This window comes from Strongyloides ratti, assembly GCF_001040885.1.
Source record: "Strongyloides ratti genome assembly S_ratti_ED321, chromosome : X".
Lineage (NCBI taxonomy): Eukaryota > Metazoa > Nematoda > Chromadorea > Rhabditida > Strongyloididae > Strongyloides > Strongyloides ratti.
In genome coordinates this window covers 2195540-2217355 of record NC_037309.1, presented here as the reverse complement: position 1 = coordinate 2217355, position 21816 = coordinate 2195540, and the positions used below count along the sequence as shown (strand labels likewise).

Sequence of the window (21816 nt, the reverse complement as noted above, 5' to 3'; positions counted from 1 at the left end):
TTAACATGTAACATTAAAAGTTTTTCTATTAGTAGGTATGTTAATAATAATTTCTTTTTATATTAACTACATTATTTATATTCTAAAATGATATCAAGTAAAGACACAAAAAAAAATCTCATTCCTAAGTATTTGATCAATTAAGTATAATTTTGTGTTCTTGAATAATAAATAACGATAAATATTTAATTATGATATATTAATATTTATTATTTTTTTTATTATATATTGCGGTCAAATATGATTGATAGAAATGTCAAAGAAATCTCTATTTATAATTAATCATACTCTATCAAATTATATCATCAAGAAATGAATAATTTTCAAATAATTACACATCACAAAGTAATAATTTAATAATTTAATCAAAAAATATTAATTATAAGACAAAAAATTATAATTGCATAAATTTTCTTTTCTATTTAATAAGTTGAAAATTACTATAAATAAATATATTTAATTAATGGTGTTTTATATTTAATAATTTATCAAACATTTTAAAATAATTATAAGAAAAAAAATAATGATTATTATTGGTAACAGTGATTATATTATTTGTAAATTAATTAGATAGAATAAATAATAATTTAATATTATAGAGGAATTGATAATTTTTGCCATTATTTTATTTTTTTAAATACTATAAATACTATGTCTTAAAGTATAAAAAAAAAGTATCACATTTAAAAATGAGGATAAAGTAAATTTAAAAGATATATATATATAAATTAGATGTTACTATTTTTAAATGTCAAACTAAACAAAAGTGTAAAATTTTTGTATTAGTAATTTAATTTATACATTCACATGTATTTTTAAAGTTTCCAAAAAAAAACAACAAAATTTATTTAATTTAAAAAAGTAAATTTATTTTAAATGATCAATGTATATAAAATGTTATTTATAAAAATCAAATATTAAAGTTAATTTAAAATTAGATACAAAACTTTATATATTGTATTAAATATTAAAATTTTTACTAAAACATAAATATATTTACAAGTTAAAAATATACATAGAAAGTTTTAATTTTTTATTAATAAATTTTATTTTTCATGCGATTAATAAAATTTTTTATTATACTTAATCGAAATAGTTTGATTTTTATAAGTTATGATAACTTAAATAACATATTTTTTATATTGTCTTTTAAAGAAAAATTAAATAAAGTACAACTATTAAAGAGAGTTTTCTGAATAAATATATAAAAATGTGTTTTGACTTTATAAAATTAAATGGATATGTGAGTGATATTTTAGTAGTCCTTCTGTCAGTAAAAGAAATTATCCATCAACTAAAAATTTAGAAATATTTAAAAGTTCTATAATGAAAAGAAAATTTTATGAATAAATTAAAGTACCGTGTTTCTGATAAGATTTACTATTCTATAAAAAATTTCTTATTATGTTTAACTTAAATTTTACAAATAAAATTAATAATAAAAATGTTAATATTTTGGAAATAATAAAGAAAAATTTTTTTATAATATACAAATAAAGTTATAATTTTTTTATCATTTTAAATGACAAATTAGATAGTATAAGATTTACCAGTAATACTATATTTCTAATTTGTAAGAAAAGAACAATAATTAACTTTAAGTTATTAACCCTATGTATAACTTTTTTTGGGTTAAATTTAAACAAAAAAATGTATTTGTATAAAAAAAATATAAAGAAAAATGAATATTATTTCTATAATTTATAAAAAAAATAAAAGAAGAAATTATTATGTAACCATTTTGTCACTTTAATAATTGTATAAAAATTTTTTTTTTATGTTGTTATAATTTATTTGATAAATTTTATAATATAAAAGTAGTCAAGAAACTTTTAAAAATAAGAAAATATATTTATAAAATAAACATTAATTACTTTTACTTTAAATAAATTTTTGTTATATTGATTGATACTTTAAACCTAATACTTTTTTTTATCATAATAATATGAATATATCATTATTATTTATTAAGACTTTAGGTAAACAATATAAACAAAAGAATTTTTTTTTAAATATAAATGAAGTATTTATATAAATAAAAAAGAAGCTTATACATATATTCACCTGTAAAAATATTTATGAGTAAAAAAAAAACAAGCATCATCTCAACATATAATCAAATTTTTTTTTAAATGAATTTAACTATATATTTAAAGTTTTATCAATATATAAAGATTTTAATAAGTATTATTTAATAATGAAAAATTTTTTATTGGATTCGATGGCATAAATTTTTGTCATAAAAAGTATAAAATTATATTTTAAATTAAATTAATTTATTAAAAAATACTTCAAAAAATTTTGTAATAACACAAAAAATAATTTTTAAATAATCCCATTAGTTTATTAAATTGTATAAATCTTCTAACATGATAATATAATAGTTTTTATTTATATAACTATCTTATATCTAATATATAATAAGTAAATTAATTTTTAGGAGTATAAATTAACAAAAATTATAAAAAAAAAATATAAATTATATTATAAATATTATGTTTTTTTTATTATTTGCAAAGTATTTACAAAAAAATTGTAATTATCTAAATATAAATAATGTTTTTTTTTCCTTCTAAAGAAACAACTTTTTATGGTAAATCTTCTTAAAAATAAATATTTTTTCATTTTATTCTATAATTTTAAAAAATAATAAAAAGAAATGAATTTAATAAAATGATGAAGAAAGTTAATGAGATGTTTTAAAAAATAGATTGTTTAATAATTTATTATTTTGATTATCATGCTTTGTAAAGTACCATATATGTTTTTATAATAACATAAAATTATTATTTTTTAATGTTTAATCTATATCAAAAAAAAAATATATAAAAAAAATGTAATTATTTTTAAAGAATGTTTTACAAGGAAAAACTAGATATATTAAGCATTGAAAATTACAAATTCTTTAGCATTAATTTTTAATTTTTGAATATACATAATTAATAAAAAAAAATAATCTAATTCGAATTCGTACTATTTAAAATTGAACAAAAAAAAATTGGTTAAGAAATATTAATTTATTATTATTTATGAAGTTATACATAATTAAAAATATGAATGATAAGTTTTCAATATTCTTACTAATAATTTATACTTTACACATTTTTTTTTATATAGAAAAAATCACTTGTCTTTTATAAATGAAAGTACATTTATGTTTTCATCATATATAATGAATGAAACAATTCTATATTAAAAACGATTCTGAAACGTTGTATTTATAATTAAAAATATTTTTTATAAATCGAATAGAAAAAATGTTCTTTAACTACAATTAAATTGAAATCTATGTATGTATATAAGATATATTAAATAAAAATACATTAAATTGATAATATTAAAAAACCTTTATGTAATTTATACATTGATAACAATTTCATAATATATTTTTTGAAGATTTATTTATCATTAAAAAACCAATTGAAAAAGATTCACAATTGCTATAAATTATAAATACTTTATTTATGTAAAACTAAAATTATCTATAATAAAATACTGATATATCACAACCTTCCATTTCATTATTATTGATAATTTAACCAAAAACAAAAGTATATTATTATTATCCAAAAGATATATTTCTTCTTTTATTTTAATAAAATTAAATTTAATTTATCTATTAAAAATAAATTGAGATATAAGTTTAAGTTTCTTGATAAAATATTAAGTTTTTTTTTTCCAATTACAACATAAATATAAATATTATTTTATAATGATATATTAAAAAATAAAAACTATAAAATAAAAATAATAATTTATTTATTTTTAAAATGTAAATAATAATATTTAAAATAATATTATAATTTTACACATTATAATTTTTTAAATTTTAAAATTAAAAAAAAATTAATAATGCTATAATCAAACTGATGTTGTTCATTTAAATCTAGAAGCAGATTTTTTTTAAAAAAACACTGTTCACAAATTATTTGTTTAAAAAATAATGATTAAATAAAACATGTTTTAATTATAGAAAATTTTTTTAATTTATATACTTTAGCAAATTTAATTTGTCAATGAGATATGCTACTTAACTAATTATAATAACTTTTAATACATTTGACTAAAATATTATATTTTACAATAACAATTATTCAATTAAAAAATTTTTTTTCTTTAAAAATATACCAAATAAAAAAGATTTTTTAACAAATAGCAATAAGTTTTATTAAATTTAATATTCTAATAGTTATTATATTCAATACAAATTTTTAAATATTCTGCTAAATTTTAAGTAACCAAATAATTGTATGAAAAAAAAAATTGTATACATATTCATTCATATTTAAGATGTATGAATCAGTTGTGATTTTTATACCAACTCTTATATAGTTATTTTTAATGATATAAAAAATAAAATATGTAAATCTTTTCAACATACAATAATTTAATTTTATCTAACTAAATAATAATAGTTGAATGTTTCAATAGGTAATATCAAAAAGTAAGTCAAATGTCTTAATAAAAGTAAATTGAAAGAAACAAATTTTTAAATTAACATTACTATATTCATTATATATTTTAAAATGAATAAAATTAACAATAATAATATTATAAAAAAAAACAATTGATATAAATTTTGTAACTTTAATTATTTTAAAAGTATGTTAAGATAAGTATGGTATAACTTATTACTTTTTCTATAACACAATATTAAAAAAAATTGTTAGGAATAAACTAACAAAAAACCAACAATAATGTAACAAATGATAATAATTTTAAAATAATTGATTGATTTCAAAAAATTTACACAGCTTCAAATTGGACTATCAATACAATAAATTATATTTCTGATACACTATTTTTTATATTTTTTTTTCTATGGAAAAAAAAGTATATAAATAATTTTAAATATGGCTTGAAGGTTGAGATACTTAATATCAAAAATGTATGCTTTTATGTAAATATATATATTATATATATATTTTTTTAATTTTTATTGATATTGTATTAAATTTGTTTCTAAAATAAATTTCTGGCTTTCATTTAAATTAATATTAAAATATCTATTAATATAATAAAAAAAAAATCAAATTAATATTTTCATTTGTAAAGTTGAAAAAAGTTTTTATTTGTTTTTTTGTTTCCTAAATATTTGTTTTGACTTTTCATATTATTATTATTTATAAAGCTTTTTAACAATGATTAGAAAATATATTATCAATATTTTATTAAAATTGATCATAATTTAAAATAACATTTATTTTTATTTTAATAAGCCAGATTTTATTTTAAATACTTTTTTTAATATATAAAATTTGACTACAAATGTTATGTAATTTAAGTGATATTATCTTTTTGTCCTTCATTTCTTATTAAAATTACATTGTATATTTATTTAAAAACTTCAAAACTGCCTTTTTATGATTAGATTAATAGTTTTTTCTATATCAAAAAGTAATATAGGATAGATATTGTCATTGTTAAATTAAACCACAACAGGTGCTATGTAGTAAAGATTACAAAATTGGTGTTTCTTTTTTTGAATAAAATTTTTGTCATGTTTAAAACATTTGTATTTTATATATAAAAGTTTATATATTATTTTAAACTTTATTATAAAAAATTATGTTATATAAAGGTTATATATTATATGAAATTTAAATTGTTTCAAAAGTTTCTAGTAAATATTATTAAGAAAAATTTTACATTTTCTTATTTTTTGCTACTTTTCTTGTATCGAAATAAAAAATTTTCCCAAATTATTTTTACAATTATTATTATATATTTACGACATTCAGTTTAACAAAATAAGAAATATATACTTATTTATCAAATGAACATTAAAATGATAATCTACATTTGTAAGACATCCTTTCTAATTATATATTTATTGTTATAAAATTAAAGTATTTTAACATTTTTAATCTCTAAAATAATATGTAAATATAAAAATTATTTTTCAAAAAAAGGACATGTAAATAATACTTGGAATGTTTTATCATTAATTTTTATATGTTTAACAAAAGTTCTCCTACATTTGACATTTCCATACAATAGCTCATTCTTTTTTGATATGTTTATATATATTAAAGAGGACTTTAATATTACATATTTTAAAATTGATAATCCATCAAAATTTATATATAATTATATAAATTTTTAATTAATTATCCTCTTTTTTTTAACAATGTTATAAAATAATTGCATTGATATTTATTTTTAAGTTATTTTATTTGATTAAAACTTTTTTAACCTAATTGTACTCAAATAATTAAAAATTATAAAAAAATGTTTACTTTTAATATGAGAATAATTTTTAGTTGATACTATATAATTGTTAAATATCATTTTTACTGTTGAAAAAAAAAGAACTTTTATTAAAATATAATAGACATTTAAACATTATTTTTCCATAGAAATTTTTATTAACTTACAAAAAAAAAAACAAAATATAAATATCTATAATAAATATTTTAACAGTTGATCATAAAATAATTATAAAAAAAACATTTTTGTATTTTTATTGCATGAATATTATTAAGTATCGTATCATTATAAAAAAAAATAGACTTTTTATAATTAAATATACATTTTTATATGTAAATAGCTCTATTTTTTTATAGGTATAATTATAAAAAAAAAAAAATCTTCTTATATATCAAAATATTTTGAATTATACTTATTTAGACTATTAATCATTCAACATAAGGATAAAAAAAAAAGAGTATTTAAATATTATAATTTATCAAATAAATACTATTCATGAAAATTTTTACATGAATAAGTTATAGAAAAAAAAATGTTATTTAAGTGGTACTTTAAAAGAACCGATAACAAGAAAAGTGACCTCTAAAAAAGGTCCACTTTTCATGTGTACAATTGGTGAGGAGTGTTGTATAGATATTAGGTGACACACCTTTCAATATTTCCTCACATATAATAATGGAATAAAGCTTATTTATTATTGGTAAAAGTTCCATTCATCTATAAATTGTATTGAATGTACACCTATTAATTTCTATATATACATATATATATATATTTTTTTATTATTACTTGTTTTATAAAAATTAATTTAAAAATGTTAATTTAAAATATAATAAAATAACCAGGTAAAAATATAAAAGTTATTATTTTCTTTATTTTTTTTATACATTTGTATAATTATATCAAATGTTTATTTCAATAAATCATTTTTATTTCATTTTAAAAAATTTTTCTTATTATTTTTGTATAATTTTTATTTATAAATTATTTATATTAAAATAGATAAACATTTATAAAAACAAAATAATGTAAACATTAAGTAGTATAATTGTATTCCTCATTTTACTACCTTTTATATTTATCTTTAAATATATGTATTTATTAACTCTTTATAAAGATATATTATCAATAACTATATTATATATTATAATATTTCATGATACTATATCACATGGTTTATAAACGATATGTTATTTTTATTCTTATTAAATTGATATATATTAAAAATTTTTTTTAAAACATTTTGCTAAAAATTAAACTATGATTAAGTAAACTTATTTAGTAATCTAAGTAATAATAGATATCATTAAATTTTATCTAAATTACTTTACCATAAAAATTTCTACTTGAAATCATTTTTATATTGTAGTTATAACCTTTTTAAACTTGTTTATCATTACTTTATCAAACATTTAATTTTAAATTAATCAAACATTGTATAGTGAAAACTAAAATATAATCAAAAAAAAAATTAATCTTCAAATTTTTTTAAATTTTTTTTGTTGTAGAAGTATTTTTTTAAAATACAAATATTAGATTTAAAATTTTTTTATTTAACTTTTTAAAATGATAACAATGTGATAAATTTTGTTATGATACATCGTGACAAAATTGTTATCATAAGATTTTAAAAATAAATAAAATTGTATTTTGTCATATTAATAAAATTCATGCGTTATTTTTTTTGTATTTTTATTATTCATCATAAAAATCTATATGAAGGTCAGGAATGTTGCAAGATAATTAAAAATTACATTTATTCTGATTTATTTAAAATTATAATGGCTAATCTGAGGATCACTACAGCTATCTTTATATAGATAAACTTTTTTTTTTTTATTTGACTAATTATATATATAGTCATTTATGTGTGAATATTCATGTTATCGTCATCATTATAAAGGTTACATTATATATTGTTTTAAGATTATTAATAAAAATACTTTACATATTTTACATCTCCCTCAACTATCTTGATTTTAGAATAAAATGACTTTTATTAAGGTTACTTTATTTATTGTTATATTAAAATTTAGGTTATTATAAAAATTTTTTTTTCTTTTTTTATTATTTAAAATAATTTTTATTATGTTAAAAGTTTAAAAGTGCATAATTTACTTTAATCTTTTCCAATATTTAATGTTTAATCCTTAATACTTGTATGTTTAAATAAAATATATTGTTAATATATATTTAATAAAAACAAATTTTTATTTAAATAATCTTCAACTTTAACTTTCTCTTTTTAGAACTTTTCTTATCACAACAATGAGAATAATTTTTACTATTCTTAAATAACCTTTGTAATAATTTTCATTCTTAACATATTTAGTAAAGATAAATTATTTTTGTCATTTATTTTCTTATCACATTTTAAAGACATTCAATATTATCATTTTAATATTATATATCTTCTCATTAATATATTATAATTAAATTTTTTTATATATATAAATATATGTTAAAAAAAATTTTTAACTATATTAATAGATAATATCGTTTAAAAGCTTTAAAAAAAATATATATATTTTATTTAGTAATGAAGTATGAAAATTGATTTTAAAGCATGGATGAATATTTTTAATACATTATGTTGTCAAGTAATATGTCAAATTATTGTACCATGAAAACGGGATTTAATAGATTTTATCATTTTGGAACAGCCAATGTTTTGTATTAAACTATTACAACTTTTGACATAAATAGTTAATTGTAATATATTAGTGTCCAAATACATTATATCTTATATCAAAAACAATTATAATATAACTTTTATGAGATAAATTCAAACAAATTTATCTTATTAAGATTGTTCTAATGGTTAATTGTTAACTTTTTTTAACTTGTAAAACTAGCTTTCTTATTCCACATTTTTAACTTTCTGGTCCATTTTTTTTTCTTTAACTAGTCTATTTATTTATTATAATATTTTTATATTTAAAATACTTCACACAATATTTTCAATATTATTTTAATCAAATTAAGTACAATTTAAATTTTATTTTAAAAACTATTTATTTTTATTTACTTAACGTTCACCTTGAAAAATTTTAATGTTTTTTTTTTCTAGTAAGCATATATAATAGAAAAAATTTAAAACAATATCTTTTATTATATTATTTATTTTTCACGTTCATACTTTTTATTGTAATTCGTATATTTCTTTCTAAAAATCATTATTTATATTTTTCAATAAATAGTTAATATATCTTTATTTTTAGATTTTTAATCATTTTATATATATAATATACCTTACTAATATTAATTTTAAATAAAAAATATTTTAACTAACTAAGAAAATTTTTTTTTTTTTGTGAAAATATTTTGTGGAAATAATAATGTCAAAATTTTACGAGTCATATGGAGAAATGGTATGTTTATTAAAAAAAAATCTTTTTTTTCCCTTTCTTTTATATTTGATTGATGAATAATATGTTTATTTATTATAAATTTTTGTATTTTTTGGTAAAAGTTTTTAATCAAATAAAGTTATAAGTAAAACTTTTTTTAATGATATAAGTATAATATATATATCTATTTTATATAAAATTTATATAGTGAATAATTAAAAGATCAAGTTATTACCAACTAAAATACATAAACAAAGTTTTATATTAATCGTATACTTATACTATTTTTATAAAATTTTGACTCATTCTTTTGAAAATTATTATTTGAAATCTATAATTTTACTATTTTTCAATTATAATTAATATAATTTAATAATTTTAATTATAGTATTATTATGAGATTTTTTATATTTATATCATTGATATTATTACATGTTTATAATATGTATTTTATAGTAAGCTATGATATTTTAGTTATTAATATTTTGAATAACATTTACTTAGTCTTCATATTAAATAAACCTACTAATCTATAGGATTAAAAAAAAAAGAATCTTTAAGTTTCATTTTCTATTTATTATTATGATTATTTCATAATAAATATTTTTGTTTTAATATTTATGTTAAATTATCATGTTATGAAAATATATATCCGTATTTATATATATTAGTTCATACATCAAAAATGCATGAAATTATTTGATGAACCTGGTCAAATTTCTTTCCACATTTTTTAGTATTTATCTGCCCTTATCATTAGATACATATTTTGATTTCAATTTATTATTTATATATATATATATTAAAAAGTAACAATTTTTCATAACATTAAAATATCTCTTTATTTTGAATACAATTTATCAAGCCCATTAACATTGCCAATAATTTTAATGGGTATCCATAATATAACTAATATTTAACAACTCATTCTTTAAAATATTTATTTTTTTTTTATTCGATTTTAGTACTTACATAAAACTACTATAAGTTCTATTATATTCTTTTTCTTAAAAAAAATCTTTATTTTTTTTATGATAATATAATAAGAGAGGTGTTTATTAAAGAGGACTAGTTTAAAAATTTATAAATTAAAAAAACAATATCATATTTATATAATAAAAAATTCTAGTTTTTGTAAAGGAATTGCTCAATCTTTTTACAATATATAAATACCTAGAGACAAAATTTTTTTTTAACAAATATTTAGTAAAAAAGATATAAACTGTTTGAACATCTTATTTATGTCTTTTTTTTTCTCATTTTTCTCAGAAAATAATAGACATGCAACATTTGAAAAATGATATAAGTGTTAAAGAATAATAACATATTTATGTTTCACTTTTGTAATAACTAAAAATATAGGTAGTTGTAGAGAATGACCAGTTTATTAAAAAAAGAAACTTAATATTATTCTCAATTTATCTAGTTATTTTAAAGTTTACATACAATTTATTTATAAAAGATTGAAAATAAGTTTGTAATATATGTTTTTTTTTTGAAATAAAATAAATATATAAAATAAAAATTTCATACTTTTTATATTTTCAATTACATAGATCAATATAGATAAAAAAATGGAGTTTTGAAATATGTCATTGAGTTTAAACTAGAAACTGTATTAAATTTTATACTAAATTTTATATGATCATTTTTAACATTTATTTTCTTATAATTCTCTTGAGAACCTTATTTATCAAATGGTTATAAAAATTGACAATATATAGTGTTATATATAAAAAAAAAGTGAGTAAAAGTTACCACTGTTATTTATTAATTTTTATATTTTATATTCTATTCAACCTATTATTTAAAAATTTATCTATCACTAATAAATAAATAGTATTAAATAAAATAAATAATCAAAATATTGTGAGATAAAAGATAATTAAACTTATATATATATATCAACTATTATTTTTATTTAATTTATACCAAGAATAACATTCTTTATTATTTTACATTGTATATATTTTAAAAATATTTGAATTATTATATATTTGTTAGCTATTTGTTGCAAAGGAATAAAGTTATATTCAATAGTCTTTTTTATTTTTAATAAAAGAGTTTTCTTTTAACTAATAAATAAAAATTATTATAATAGTATATTTTTATTTTATTCTTATTTTATAGTCTTACAAATTTTAATAATATTTTGATTTTTATAGCATTTGTAAGATATTTTTATTAACAAAAAAGAAAGTGAAAAACATTTAGGGTATATAATTAAAAATTTTAATCTTTTTTTGAGTAGTAAAAAAAAAAGAAATTGTTATCTATCCATCATTTTATAATGATACATAAATTATTCTATTGTCTAAATCTATTATTTTCAAATTAATTTTACGATTCTCAAAGTTTAAAAGTTATCAATTAACAATTAAGTATTCGTTCTTCATCAATTATTTTACTTTCTATGTCATTATTCTAAATAAAATTTATTTATTTTTAAAAATTAATTTATCACATTTTAAAAATACTCATTTTATATAAATATATTCACATATATCTTTTTTTTTTTTCTGAAAAATATAATACCAATTTATATATTTATAAATGGTATAAATTATTTTATCTTTATAAACATATATCTTTTATCTTTCTTAAAATTAGATAACAATTCTATTAATTAATATTCATCAATTTTTTTTTTTGTTATTTTATATGATTAATACAATAAAAAATTTTCTAATAATTATATTATTAAAATAAAGTCTTGTTTTTTTTTTTAAATTAAATAGGATACTTATGATCAAAGCAAAATTAATTTTTTAGTTAGATTGATGTTTTTCTTTTGTTTTATTTTGACATAAAAAGTCACTTATTTTATAAAGTTGAAACTTACTGTTTGTGGATATATATTTTATTTATAGTGTCCCTAAACTAAATGTTTTTTTTTAAGATACTTGACAATCATTTATCTTTTTGTCTTTCTGATACCATACTTGTCATTTGTTTCTTGAATAAACTGAACATTTCATTTTCAACTATTCAATTTTTCTACACATTTTTATATTGAATTTGTAACATCCATATTTTTTGGTTTATATCTATATTACATTTATTTTAAATAAATTTTTGTTAAAAAACATATTTTTATATCTTTTTATTTTAAATATAAAAAAAAGTTATGTTTTTATATTAATTGAAAAATATAATAACATAATTATAAATAGTAAGGTTAATATATATATTTTTTATATGTATAAATTTGTCTACCTTTAATTCCAACCATATGACAATCTTTTTATAATTAATACTTATTATTTTTTTTCTACTTTAGCTTAACTAACTTTATTATTTTTATAATCTTCAATTAATTGTTTATAATGTGTATACTAAATAGTATAAAAAAAAATTTACTAGCTTTATGTTTTTGATAAAATATAATTATATATAGTTACTACAATATATCATAATAACATGTTTTGTAATGCAACTCATTCTTTGGGTCATCAAAATTTATAACAAAAAAAAATATTTTTTTTTTTATTATTAATATTATATAGGTATAGGTAAAACAGTTTTAAATACTATCATTTTATTTGTAATTGTTTAAGTAACTTATTTTTATTAATAACTTTTTTATATATATTTTTTTTTAATTAATATTTATACTAGTTTAAAATATTTCAACTTTATCTTTAAACAATTATTTTTATTAAAAATATTAAAAATAATATTATATTTTATAAATTCTTATATTAAACAATTATTTCTACTATTATACCATCAATTATCTATCCTCTTGATGATTGACATTTTTTTAACAATTTTATAATGTCATAATTATAAGCCAACGCATTTATATATCATCTTTAACATTTTTTTTTAAAGATGTGAAAAAACGACATTGTAATAATTGTTATGACCACGCAATATACATTAAATAAGCTTTTGATGATGAATGATCTCATATATGTATGTATTTTTTTTTTTCCTCTTTTGTATTTAAATATATATATATAATAATAATTTAAATATTATATAAATATTTTTTTTTTATTTGTTTAAATAATAATTTAAATTTATTAGTTTAAAATATTTATTAAAGCCTTATATGATAAATAATTTGGAAAAATGATATGGTTCCCATAGTTACCTAGAAAATTTTTTGACATCTAATGATAAAAAGTTTATATTATATAAAATAAAATATTATTCATGTCTTGAATTATTCACTTTTTATTATATTTATTTTTTTATTTTATTTTAATCATTCATTGTATCATTATATTTGTATAAAAACTTTTTAAAATTAAATATTATTACACATAACAATTCAAATTTTTTTCTTTTATATCTAAAAATTTACTTACCTATTGTCAATAAACTATCCTATTTATAATTGAAGATTATTGATATATAACTATCTATTATTTCATAAATTAAAAAGAATAACCATTAGTTAGTAAGAAAAAGCTTTTTAAATACATTAAATTTTGATTATTCTTCTCTTTTTTTTTTATCATGACCAACACCTATGATATAGTTACTCAGATACCTGATATTAAACTCAAAAGTTACATTGTCAGCTGTGTTATATCAGCAATTTTTGTTAATATCAACTAACAATTTTTGTATATTACATTTTGATATACTATTGTCTCTAACTTGAAGATCTATATTTAATAGTTATTTAAATAAATTTTTACTGTGTATTCTCAACCTTTTTTATATTTAGGAGCCTACTACACCTAATATCATGAGGCTTACCAGTTCACCAAGCTCTGCATCTGTTGCCTCGAGATTATATTTTAATGGACAACGCAGTTCCAGGCGGACTAGTTTTGGAAGTGAACCTGAACTAATGAATTTTAGTGATAGCGAATATCAAACTGAAATAAATGATATTTCAAGTCAGGTAAGTATTAACTATATTATTATTATTATATAAATAAATATATATATATATATATAATATAGATATTTCTTTTTTATAATTTATTAATAATATTTATATTGTTTATTTATTAATATAATAATATATTATTTTTATTAGATTTCAACACTTGGTAGAAGGGTAACTGAGATGGAAGATTTACAAACAGCTACCAATGAAGAAAATGCTAGACTAAAGACAGAGAACGCTGTTATGTGTCAAAGAGTTCACATACTAGAGGAACAATTAACACAATGTGAAATAAGATGGAAAGAGAAACTTGATGATGAAATAATACGATCTAAAGATACTTTAAAGAGATGTGAAATTGAGAAGCAATTAGAATTAGAACGTTGTACATCAGATATTCGAATTTTAGAAAAAGATCTTTCTTATGCTAAAAAAGAAAAATCAAAAATTGAGGAAGAAGTTAAAAAATTAGAAAAACAATTAACTGATATGTCAAAGAAATTTGATGAACTTCAATTTCATTGTGAAACATTAGAAGATGAAAAAAAAGATATTTCTAATCAATTCCAAAAATATAAAAATGAGAAACGTAATGATATGTTAAATAATTCTGAGATAATGGATGAATTAACTCGTGAAAATGAAGAATTAAAACAACAATCAAATGGAATTCAAAGACATGGTTCTATTTTTAATCAAGTAAGTTAATTTTATTTAATCTAATTATATTAATATATTTAAAGATTTCAATGTTAGAAGAGGAGAATGTTGAATTAAAAAATGAGATAAGGCGTTTAGTTCAACAAAATGAAGACTTACAGGCTGAATTACTTCATGACTCTGTTGTTAAAGGTAGACATTTACTAGAAGATAATATTGCTTCATTAGCTGATGAGTTAAGTGGTAAAGATACAACAGAAGTAATGAAAGCACTTAAAGAACAAGAAATATGCAATCAACAATTACGTACTTATATTAATGGTATATTGATGAGAGTAATTGAAATTCATCCTGAAATATTAGAAATTAAAGATGAAGAATTATCTTCAAATAAGAAAAAATTATCTGAATCATCATCACCATCCAGTTGACTCGTACTTGGCTCAACAACAGCGTCATCTTCAAGAGATTCTACATGTTCTTCTAATACCGGTGAATATAACGGGGATATGAATTATCATAATAATGAAAATAATAATATTTTAGCAATATTTTGGAAGAAAACAATATCATTACCAAGATCAATTTGGAGCTAAAATATCAAATTAATTTTTTTTCAAATATTTTCATTAACCTATATAAATATAATAAGATCTTTTATTTATCAATATTCATCGAAATAATGATTACAAGTACTTTATATTTATCACAAAAAATATCTTCATCAGTATTATATATATATATATATTTATACATTTATTCATTGAAGAATTTGCTGTTGTTTGATGCCAAAGAATATGATAGTTATTATAACATTTTCAATTCAATCTATCTATCCTTTTGACTGGTCTAATTTATGTAGTAAAAAAAAAGCCTTTTCAAAGATCCCTTGATCTTATTAATTTCAACAAAAAAAAAACAAACAAATTATTTCTGGATCATTTCGTCTTTATTTTTCATTTTATTTCAGCTTGTCACAAGCAATTTATTGTATTTTATTAATTTGGCGTATATTTCTCTCCTAATATCTGACTAATTATTAATATTATTTCTAATTTCTATCATTTGGACTTGTATAATTCTTATCATTTTCTTTCTCTTTAATGGTAAATCGAACACTTCTATTAATTAACGATTTCATTTTGCCGCAACATAGGAGTGTTATATATATATATATATATATATAAAATTTTTTTTTTTTAAGAAATGACGTTTTTAATGTTAATTGAATTATTTTTTTATATAAATTTTATAATTGTCATAAATAAATATTCTTTTTTTTTTTGCAAAATAAAAAAATTTTTTAATTCTTTACTATCATAATATTATATCTAAATTTATTTTTAAATTTATACTTTTATATTAATATTTAATGTGGTATAAAAATCAATTTATTATCATATTAAAATTACAATATTTTTGTCTTTATTGTCTATATAAAATTTTACTTGCTTTGACAACTGAACAAATTTTAAGTTAAGTATTTGTTTAACAGTAATATAATATTTACTGTTTCAACATTGACTTATATAACACTCTTATTGAAACATCAAAAATTGTTATTCTTTATAAACTTTTAGTTTTAAAATAAATACTATTTACAATATCATAATTATTAATCTTTCTTCATAATAAAAAATAAAATAAATCAAAAAAGTACAAAATCTATCTTTACTAAATAAAATAAATTAAATTTTTTTTATATTTTAAAATATTAAAGATAAAAATAATTATACAATATTTATCATAACATAAAATACTTATTATTTTATAAAAAAGTTTCAAAATTAAAACTTAATTATGCAATATTTATTTTAACACAAAGTGTTTTGATAATTAAAACGTGAGTATTAAATTACCTTATAAAAATTATATTAAATTATCATAAATTTTAATAATTAAATTAATTTAAATAATATTTTGGGTATATAAAAAGATTTTTGTTGATAATCTATCACATTTTATCTTTAATTCTATAAATAAGTAATATAATATGGCAATTTTTAATATTATTTTTGTTTTGATATTATTAGCAAAAAATACTATTTCAATTGAGAATAGACCATTAAGTAAGTTAAAATTATTTTTATTTTTTATATAATTTAAAAAGGTTCTATGGTAAATCATGCATTCAGTTGTGATTGTTTTCATACAAATAAAGTTTCAACAAATGGACCTTTATTAAGAGGACAAAATTCAATTAATATTGAGGAGAAACCGATATACGTTATACATGGAGCAAGAAATCAATTTATGAATCAATATAATAGAGCTAAAATTGATGAATTTCTTGGTAGACAATCAAGTACAATTTTTAATAATAATAATTTTATGGATTGGTTAAATACACAAAAAAATATTCAATTTCCAAATGGTATTAATGGTAATGGTTATAAAAATGAAGATATTTTTTTAAGAGATGAACCAACAAATGAAAGTACTGATGTTGAGGAAGAAAGTATTAATATATCAAAATCGTTTTCATTTAATAATGGATTAATATCATCAAAGATAAAACAATTTACAGATATAGTTAATTTTTTGGATAAATTTGGTTGTAGATGTGCCGGAAACTTTGGAGCAATTTTTAAAGCTAAAAAATATTTAAGAATAAGTATTGCTCATGTTTAATATTACAAAAAAAAAATTAATTAAACATTATAAAACGCAAAAAAAAAACATTAATATATATTTTGATTATAATTAAAATTAATACTTTAATTTTCAAAGTTATTATAAAACATAATAAAAAGATGGTTATAGAAATATAATAACTTTAAACATTTCTTATTAATACTTTTTTATTGTTTTTATTTTCATTAACATAATCCCATTGATTTTAAATTTTTTGCAATTATCATATCTAAACAGGCATCCAAGACAAATTGAACATTATTTGTATCTGTTGCACATGTATGATGACAATATATTTCTCTTAATGGTGATCTATTCATTGTTTCAAATTTCCATTGAATATAATTAATACATTCTGTATGACTTTGTTGTCCTTTATATTCAGGAAAACAAACTGTTAATGGTGATCTGGTAATTTTTTCAGCAAATAAATCTTTTTTATTTAAAAATAAGATAAAATGTATATCAGCAAACCATGGTGAATTACATATGGAATCAAAAAGTTTTAATGATTCTTGCATTCTATTTGTACAATTATCCTCACGTAGAGTTTGGTCATACTCTGATAATGATGAAATAAAAATAATTGCATTAACATTATCAAAACAATGAATCCACTTTTTGCGCTCAGATCTTTGACCACCAACATCAATGACCCGAAAAGTCAATCCTTTTAACTCAAATAAAACTTCTGTTATTCCTGTTGTTTTTATTCTTGTTCTTAATAAATCTTGTTCTGTAGGTAAATAATTAACAGAACTAAGACGTGGAAGATTGTCTAAAAAATATTTTGCTGAATCATCAATTTGATATTCATTAGATCTTTTATAACATTCCTGAACACCTTCATCTTTCCATAATCTTTGCATAGCTAATGATAATTCTTCTGTTATTTCTTCTTTGTTAGCATGAACAGTAGCAAAAACAATTTGACTATCCTTCTATAATAATTTTTATTAATAATAATTATATATTACTAATTTTTTTTTAACATACAATTCTTTCAGCATCAAAATATTCAATTTGAAGATGAAACATTGCTCTAAGTATTGCTAACATGCTATGAATACAATTACTATATACAACTGGTTTAATCATAGCTAAATCTTGTTGAGAAAATCCATCTTTATGAAGAATTCTTGAATAAAGATTAAAAATCAAAATTTAATATTTTTTAATCCTTACCTCATTTGTTTTAATACAGTACTTTTACCGGATTCACCTGCTCCTAAAGGAAATATAAAATTAATCTTTTATAAAATATATTTTATAACTTTTATACTTAATACTTGCAATTAATATTTAATTAAAAGATAATAAGTTTTGATAATATAACTTCAAAAATATATTTATTATAAATAATAATTCTAACTTTTTTTTTTGTTTAACATATCCCTGTATAAATGTTATTTTTAACTATTTTATGCTAAAATAATTAAAAATACCCTTTATATAAATATGTTTTTAAAATTGACAAATAATTATAAAAACCATTTTACATTAACGTATTGAGAAATAAAAAAAAAAAGTTAAAAAAACAATGTTTTTAAAATCTTTTATTATCACATCGTATAGCATATATCATAAAGTGATTACTTTTAAAATGATATCTAGATAGAAATAATAATACAATTTCATTTTCTTTAATGTTTTTTTTGTTATTTTAAAATAAAAATATTATAATATATTCATTTATTTAAGTTATCTAAAATTTTTTTTTAATTTTAATTTTAAATTTTTTTCTATTGATAAATTTAGAGGTAAAAAAAGAATATTTATATATAAAAAAAACTTATCAATAAATTTTATATTTAAGTACATTTTTTATTTTATATATTTACGTAATGTTTTTTTAAATGAAAAAAAAATTAAATTTTCTTTGAAATTTTTAAATAATTTATTTTTAAATATTATTCTTTTATTTACTTTTAATTAGTTTCATTTGCAAAAAAGATTTTTGTAAAAATTTTTAAAACATCTATATTTAATAGAAAATTTTCCCTCATGAGATGGTAATTTTATATTATATGGATTAAGTTAAAAGAATGATTGTGTATTAATTTAATTTTACTTTAAAATATGTGGTATATTGAAAAAATATATGGACTATGTTGGGTGTTTTGTAAAAAGATTATAATGTTAATGAAGAATAAATAATGTTATAAAGTTTTGAGACCTTTATTAGTATGATGGTTTATATTACATAAAGCAATCTTATGTTACATTAAAGATTTTTTTATTTTGACAGTTTTACTATAAAATTTAAGAACATTAAGATTTAAAATTATCATGAAATACTATCTAACATAAAAAGATAGAGGTTATCAAAATTCCTATTTACAAGTATATATATATATATTTTGTAATATGATAATATTTTTAAAATTTGATAAACCAACCTAATAATAACAATTTTATAATCCTTAATGACATAGATTGATCCTTTTTTATTCTATCTTCAATTTTTCTATTAACTCTTTTTTGAGCTTTTTGGTCTTGTGAAGTACATTGTCCCATTTTTAAAAAAGAATTCCAACTAATTTTTTTTGAATTTGAGCCAAAGATTGATTTTAATGATCGGGAATTGGCAGTTCCACGATCAGTTGAATTTGTTGTAATAACAGTCTTCAGTATGATAATATTATTTTTATTGGCAGGGACAATGGAACACATTAATTGTGCTTCAAGTCGTCACGCCAAAAATAATTTAACAAATATATGTATGGTTTAGATGCCTAAAAATAATAAAAGATTTGGTATACTTTACAAGTAGTGAAAATTTAAATTATATATAATAAGTTAGTAGTTGAAAAAGAAAGTAATAAGATGAGAAGGAAAAATGAATGAAGGAAAAAGCAAAATTTGCATTTGGATAACGGCAAATTGCATTATTAAGAGGTGTGTTATGATGGTTTTATAAAAATAACTAATGTATATATATTTATATTTATATGTATATATAAAGTACCAATGTTATTTTAATTTATTTATAAATATAAATTTTTTTTAATGTACTTATACTTTAAAATTAAGAGATCTAAACGGTGAAAAAAAATATTAAAAAAAAAGATGTTTATTATAAAATAAATTTTAACAACATATAATAAAATAGCCTCATGACTAAAGTATGGAAAAAAATATATATTAGCTATAAATATAAGTTTTCTTATTTTAAATATACCTCATTTTATAAATAACATATATATATATATATATATATATATACATATATATATAAATATCTATATATGATCCACCAAATTAAGATAGATTTTTAAATTATATAAGATATATGGCATATATTTTAAAATATAATATTTGTTAGAAATATAATTCAAACTTTTAAATAAAATTTATCATTTTTTAATATAAATAAAAGGATTATTAATATAAATTGAGTATATAACTGAAAGTTCGTAGAGTAAAGTAATATATTTTTTTTTAACAATTTAAAGAATAAGATTTAATATTTCTAATTTAACTATTTTTAATTTTTTGCCATTACATTTTTACTAAAAAATATACATATATATAAGAGTTAAGAAAGATAAATGAAGATGATAAAGATTGAAAATACTAAAAAAGTAAAATCAAAAAAAAAAAACTTAAATAACTAGAATATTTATTAAGTAGTATAGATAAAAAAATAAAGAAAAAAAGTTATTAAAAAAAATTTTTATATTAAAAGCTATAGATAAAAATTCTTTTATTCAATTGTTTTTTACTTTTTTTTTTTCTATATTTATTAAAATGTTATATTTATATCAAAATTAATTAAACTTATTAAAATTATTAAATTTGTTCATGTTTAAAAAAATGGTATATTTTTATTAATTGAGTATTATTATGATACTTGGGAAAAAAAAAACTTTTATAATATTCATATTTATTTCAGTTATGAAGAACAATAAAATATTGTAGTAAAATAGAAAAAAGAAAATAATAATTGTTATAAGAGATCTTTATTCTCTAGCGACTTATACTTTTTCTATTGAAGAGGGACCTTCTTTATGTTTATTACATATATAAATATATATATATATATATATATATATATATATTTGGACTTCGACTATCACTGTCACAATATTTTAGTGATAATTGAGAATAAGA

The 21816-nt window shown here is 16.8% G+C and overlaps 3 protein-coding genes across 3 annotated transcripts; 2 read left to right on the top strand and 1 right to left on the bottom strand.

Moving 5' to 3' along the window:
• Positions 1-9548: 9548 nt before the first annotated feature.
• SRAE_X000046800 (Nuclear fallout) lies at positions 9549-15500 on the top strand (the record flags this gene model as incomplete). The annotated part of the gene is made up of 4 exons (XM_024644816.1): positions 9549-9581; positions 14242-14421; positions 14560-15108; positions 15153-15500. The coding sequence occupies 4 exons, from the start codon at positions 9549-9551 to the stop codon at positions 15498-15500; spliced, it is 1110 nt and encodes a 369-aa protein (XP_024510337.1).
• A 1562-nt stretch (positions 15501-17062) lies between these two features.
• On the top strand, positions 17063-17700 carry SRAE_X000046700 (Hypothetical protein; the record flags this gene model as incomplete). Its single annotated transcript, XM_024644815.1, has 2 exons — positions 17063-17138; positions 17180-17700. The coding sequence occupies 2 exons, from the start codon at positions 17063-17065 to the stop codon at positions 17698-17700; spliced, it is 597 nt and encodes a 198-aa protein (XP_024510336.1).
• Positions 17701-17888: 188 nt separating this feature from the next.
• On the bottom strand, positions 17889-20376 carry SRAE_X000046600 (Guanine nucleotide-binding protein G(k) subunit alpha; the record flags this gene model as incomplete). Its single annotated transcript, XM_024644814.1, has 4 exons — positions 17889-18644; positions 18700-18841; positions 18889-18931; positions 20103-20376. 4 exons carry the CDS (start codon positions 20374-20376, stop codon positions 17889-17891), a joined length of 1215 nt encoding a protein of 404 aa, XP_024510335.1.
• Positions 20377-21816: the final 1440 nt, after the last annotated feature.